The sequence below is a fragment of the Ambystoma mexicanum genome, chromosome 4q (genome assembly GCF_040938575.1).
Source record: "Ambystoma mexicanum isolate Mex_15411 chromosome 4q, UKY_AmexF1_1, whole genome shotgun sequence".
Lineage (NCBI taxonomy): Eukaryota > Metazoa > Chordata > Amphibia > Caudata > Ambystomatidae > Ambystoma > Ambystoma mexicanum.
In genome coordinates, this window is record NC_090928.1 from 1039128798 (window position 1) to 1039134797 (window position 6000).

At 44.4% G+C, this 6000-nt stretch overlaps 1 protein-coding gene across 3 annotated transcripts in view; it reads right to left on the reverse strand.

The window, feature by feature from the left end:
• BPNT1 (3'(2'), 5'-bisphosphate nucleotidase 1) overlaps positions 1-2874 on the reverse strand; it is a 756164-nt gene extending 753290 nt beyond the window's left edge. Inside the window, exon 1 of one of the 3 annotated variants that reach the window (XM_069608587.1) lies at positions 2717-2874. In XM_069608587.1, the coding sequence (XP_069464688.1) occupies positions 2717-2825 (109 nt within the window). In that variant the 5' untranslated portion in view covers positions 2826-2874. Of the gene's footprint in view, positions 1-2159; positions 2333-2716 lie in introns of those variants that run through there. The other 2 variants (XM_069608588.1, XM_069608589.1) reach the window with 2 other exon arrangements.
• Between the last annotated feature and the right edge of the window lie 3126 nt (positions 2875-6000).

Sequence of the window (6000 nt, forward strand, 5' to 3'; positions counted from 1 at the left end):
TGCCTGCAGGTTGCTGTCACAGGTGGGGACATGTGGCGGGCCTGCCTGAAGGTTGCCATCACTGGTGGGGGGTGAGGACATGAGGCGGGGCCTGCCTGCGGGTATGGTCACGGGTGATGGGGTGGTCATGTGGTGTGGTGTGGGCTGCCTGCAGGGTATGTTCACAGGTGATGGTGGGGGTCCCATGTGGTGTGGGCTGCCTGCGGTGTATGTTTATGGGTGATGGTGGTGTCCCATGTGGTGTGGGTTGACTGCAGGGTATGGTCACGGGTGATGGTGGGGGTCCCATATGGTGTGGGCTGCCTGCGGGGTATGTTCAAGGGTGATGGTGGATATCCCATGTGGAGTGGGCTGCCTGCGGGGTATGGTCCACTGTTGGGGTCTGGCTGTCCCGTGAGGAGGCATCTGCTTCCAGGAGAGTTGTGCGGCTGGTGCGAGTGGGGTACATGATTTTTCTGGGGTACGCACGGCCCTTCCCATGCGATTTGGCTGGTGCGGGTGGGGTATGTGAGTTCAATGGGGTGCGTGCGCAGGCCTTCCCACGCGATTTGGCTGGTGCAAGCGGGGTACGCGATTTGGCTGGGGCACGGACAGGTTACGCACAGGCCTTTTCACGTGATTTGGCTGGTGCGAGCGGGTTACGCTCTTGATTTTTCACACGATCCCGATTGGGGGCTGTGTGCTGGGTCACGGATGGCGTGGGCTTTGTGCCGTATTGGGCAATTCACTGGCTTTTGCCTGCGCGGGGGGGGTGTGTTGGGGCGTTACTGGAGCTGCTTGGTGTTCATTGCGCCACGGCTACTGATGCCGCGGACTATCCATGAATACGCGTGCCGCGCAATTGCAGGTTTGCACCACAGCTGGTGCACGCTCCTTCTCGGCGCGCGGCACTTGCTCTGCTTCTGCGCTGGATTTTATGAATTGGGCCCTAAATCGGAAGATTTAGCAACATTTGTAAATGATGTTTTCATGATCGTGCATATACTCTGATATATAAGTTATAAATATTATCAGTCGGATATGGTTGTACTGTATTTATCACAGTTCGTACAGTCAAGTGTGAAACGCATGAATTAATGTACAAACACACACACACTTTAATATTGCGTCCATACTGTTTTGGAAAACATGTACACAATACATGTTTGACATTTAAAGCATTACACAGTAATAGGTTTTGGATTGAACTGTTTTTAAAATGTATTATTATGCAAGAAAAGTACAAGATGCAAATACTTTCAGTAAATTGTTTCTATCCTATAAACTTTCAGAATCGCACATGCAGTTTAAGATGCAACTTAAAATAAAAAAGAGAGCATCATTGAACCATGCGACAGTTCATATTAGATATAGAATTTGACACACACGGCGTGAGACGTAGTGCTTAATGGAACTAGGCCAGAAAGCATGAGGTCTTGAGCTCGAATTCGCCATGGAGCCTCTCCATTTTATTTTTAAAGAAGGATTATAATTGGCACTTCGTATTTTTATTTTTAAAAAGGAGGATTATAATTTGAAAAACGAAGAGACAGATTTACCATGACACGTGAAACCTTTTTTGGGGCATGGCATGTGACACCTGCCAGTGGCACGTGTCACTTGTAGTGGTGACATGCAGTGGCACGTGTCACTGGCATATGACACATGCCATATTCAGCTCCTACCCCTAATGGCCATCTGTGACAGACTAATATTGTTTCTGCAAACTAACCTGCAGGCACTTTAACTTTTAAAAGTAACTAGCGGGGACGTAAGACACATTTACTGCTTCCATGCAATAAACAACTGCAAACGCCAAAACTATGGATTTGCCAATGCTTGCCCGATTATAGAACCTCAAAACTTCAGAGCGGTTGCACGGATGCCGCGTTCAGTGTGAGGTTTTCTCCAGCTTTTTTTCTTCACCTTTGTTCCAGTTAAGTAAGTATGTCGCCGTCTTTCGAAGGTCAAAAAGGTTTTTAGTACACCCGGTTAAAGCACAGAGATTGCATCGTAAACATGGGAACAATAAAACACTTTGAAGAAAACGACTTCTGATCCTTAGCATACTGACCAGCTCCCCCTAAAATGCTGTTAACGGCTGAATTTACGGAACCGGCTCTTATCTGTGCTGACTAAATCTCCACTAAACTTCACCTTTCAATAAAACAAATGCATACCGGTCAACTCGCTGGCTTTTGGCAGTTGACACCGGCAATAGTCAGTTCCCTCAGCCGCCAATTCTCTTGCTGGTCAATAGGGAGCATACTCAGAAAACGTTTCACCTGCATTTTAATTTTTAAAGGGTGACAGGACAGGTATACAAATGCATCCTGGAGACTTTAACCAGACCACCCTTCCAGTGAACTCCCATTGACGTCAATGGAATCCATCTTAAAAAACAGGCGACTACTACACTCTGAATGGCTGCTCAACAAGTTGTGGGGTATGGGTGAAGTGTAAATTGGACAACTACAATGTCCCAGATTTAGTAACTGGCTTTATTACATGGGTTTTGTCTTTATAAACGTTCCCTTGTGTATGTAAAACAATTTTTAAAATCTCGCACAAATCATGTCTCCTGATTTTCATTAGTCAGCACGGTTCGTATTATATAGTATGAAAGTCGAAAGACATGAAAAACTCTTCAAAATAAAACTTGATATTGCACTCCCCTGATTTCGATGGTATGCGAGAGCATAACACCGTACTGACACAGCAGACAGGCGCCACTTACCTGGCTGGCACTGTTGCAGCAGGTCACACGCTACAGCTGCTTTCGGTAACAGGGAGCAATGAGAGCAACGCTCCGAATCAGAAGTCCGTGCACTTAGACCCGCGAGCATCAGGCCGGCAAAGCCCCTCCTGTAGCTGAGGAATCCCGGTGGCCATCTTTGAATGTTCACGACGCATCTGTACGTTCAGGAAAAACCAAAGAGAAAGTGGCGCGGAAAGAATATTTTTGTGATCTTCGTGAAACAATCAATTTGATTTCGTAATAAAAATATATAAATCCCAACAAACTGTTTATATGATTAACAAATATATGAATTAAACCACTTTCCAAATGCCATATTTACATACCCGCTTAAACAATGTCGTTTTTCTTGTTTTCAACTTTATTTACATGTGTAGCTTTACTGTAGCGTTTTGTATAGCACTGACAGCAGAATCTAACCCAGATAAAGTGGACTCCCAATTAGCAAGCTGCAAAATGTCTTCGTGAACTATTGAGTAATCAGCTATCCAATAGATTTTTGATTACTCCACCCAAAAGAGACACTGTTTGTAAATGGACACGATAAACAGAGAAACCCGATACAAGAATGTTTAAACACCTAGCCTTTAAGGAGAATTTCCTGTATTTTCTGTGCAGGAAAGTTGTGTACATTTGTTTTTCACGACTAAGACCCAGAGTCCGTCGTTGATGCTGGAGCTTATTTGCATTCCTAAGTATCTGGCACTTGCTGCAATTTTTAGGGATTCTCTCCCCAATGTCCAAAAACATTTTTTGTCAGTGTTTTTGCCTGTTCCTTTGAGGTTTTGAAATATTAGAATTTCACTTTCTTTTGTGTTTATTTGTAGGTCATTGTTTGCCACATACGTTCCAGTGCTTCCAATTTTCGTTGCAGTCCAACTGGAGTGATGTCTAGCAAGATCAAGTCGTCGGCGTACAATAGCCAATTTAGGTGCGCCCCGTTCAGCTTCGGTGGAAAAGAGTGAACTTCTTCTATGGATTCCCCAATATCGGAAAGAAACAAGCCAAATATTGCAGAGGCCAAAGGGCAACCTTGCTTCACTCCCCGAAAGGTGTTAAAATTCTTGCTGAAAGCGTTCCGCTCTGATCCAGTAGGATTCTGATGTTCGTGTGAAGTTCACGGATTCCTGCTAACAGACTTTGAGGGCAACCCCAGTTCTTCAATTTGGTCCAAAGTTTGTCGCGATCAAAGCTGTCAAAAGCGCATGAGTACTCGATTAGCGCGAGGTATACTCTTGTCTTTGTTCTCAAGGCCTCCATTTTTATCAATTTCAAAATCAGGAGGTTCAGTGAGCAACCAACATTCTTACAAAACCTGCTTGTCTTAAGTCAACGAGATTGGTTTTAGTTGCCCATTCGACAAGTTTTCGTTGAAATAAGACTGCGTACACTTTACCCAGTATGTCTAACAGGGCTATCGGTCTGTAATCTTTGGGATTAGCCCTATTGCCCTTTTTAAAGATTGGCACAATCACTGCGCTTTTCCAAGATTGTGGTGTACAGCATTGACTGGTGATCCTTTCAAATAGAATATAACAAATTTCAGACCATTTTTCTGGGTTTTGCTTGATCGTATAGTTCGTTAGCCCGTCGGGACCAGGAGCTCTTGAGACACTTGCATTACTGATCACCCTCGCAATGTCTTCCTTTGTAAAGGTAAGCCTCCAGCATGGAAGTGGGAGCTCTGGGTCGGTATGGTGTTTGTTTGTTCTGCTATATAAATTAGTATAATGCAGTATCCAATCGGCCTCTGATACCAAATTGCTTTGTAGAGCAGTCTGAGGTGCTTGCGTGTTATTTATCAGTCTCCAAAATTCGGCCGGGTTTTTGTTCTTCAGCTTTCCCATCATTAGTTGTGCGTCTTCTTGCATCATCAAATGTTTATGGGCTTTCGGCCAGTTTTTGTATTTTTGTATGCCTTTCTTTTTTAGCAATATGAATGCTTGCTTATCCGCCCGTGAGGCGTTTCGAATTTCACGTCGCATCAATCTCTTCTTATTTAAGATTTCAAGGTCGAAGTTGTGCTTTGGCATGAACGTTGGGTATCTCGAACCACGATTCTTTTCCTCGAATTGGGTTAGGAGATGCCTATATTCTAGAGTTTCGCCTTCCAAGCAGTATTGATACGCAATTTTTGAAAACGCTTGTTTGTTCAATTTTAGTCTCACCCTACTGGATTCCACTGTGACTTTGTGGTTCCAGACGCAAGAGCTCTCACTCGTGGTCAATATGAGTCATTGCTATTACTTTCATGGTTTTGACTCGTTTGTGGATGTCATCTGACACAAGGATATCATTTATTGTTGATTTTTGGTTAGCTCTTCTCCAGGTGGAAGCTGCGGGTATGTTGCCTGTCGTGTTTCCATTCAACATGAAAAGATTTCTTTGGGCCATTTCTCGACACCACTCTTTTGTCAGATGTTTCACCGTCTCAGATGTGTTATTGAGACAGTCCATGTTTAGGTCACCGCACAGTATCAGGTTGTGGCAGGGTGTCTCCTCGTAGATTTCCTCTAATATTACGGTTACTTGGTCATTAAAGGCTCTCTTTCCGGCTCCGATATGGTTCCAATATAAGTTCACCATCTTTAGCAGTCATCGGATTTGCCTTTGGTATTTGTCTTCTCTAAGGTAGTAACTTGAATAAATGGAGTCCAGTTTTTTTACTCTTTTATTCGTAATCCAGTTTCTTTGTTAATTAATGTTATTAGGCCAGCCATTGGGCTACCCTTTTGTTTTTTTATGTCAGGGTTAAATGAGACTTCGTATCCTTCTACAATTGGGCAGTCACATAGCCAGGTCTCCTGTAGGCATACTAACCCCAACCCTTAAACACCTCGAATCCAAGGGACGGTAATATAGGACTTGCTTCCATGATGTAATGTTATGTTATATATATTTGTAGAGCGCACGGTGGCCCGGAGGCATCATGGCGCTGGTAGGGAAGCTGCGAGCTCAACAAGGACAGACGCGTTAGAACAGGATGGTCTTCAGGGCTTTCCGGAAAGCCAGATGATTATCCGAGGATTTAAGTGATAGTGGCAGAATGTTCCAGAGCTTGGCTGCGGTAATAGAGAAGGCTCTGCCGCCATGTCTTTCCCTATTGAACCTGGGGACCTTAAGAAGGTTGGTTGTAGAGGAGCGAAGGTCACGATCCGGGATATATCGGGAAAATTTAGCTTGAAGGAATTCCGCTCCTAAGCCATGAACAGCCCGGTGGACAATGCATAATGACTTAAACTTAACACGCTGTGCCACCGGGG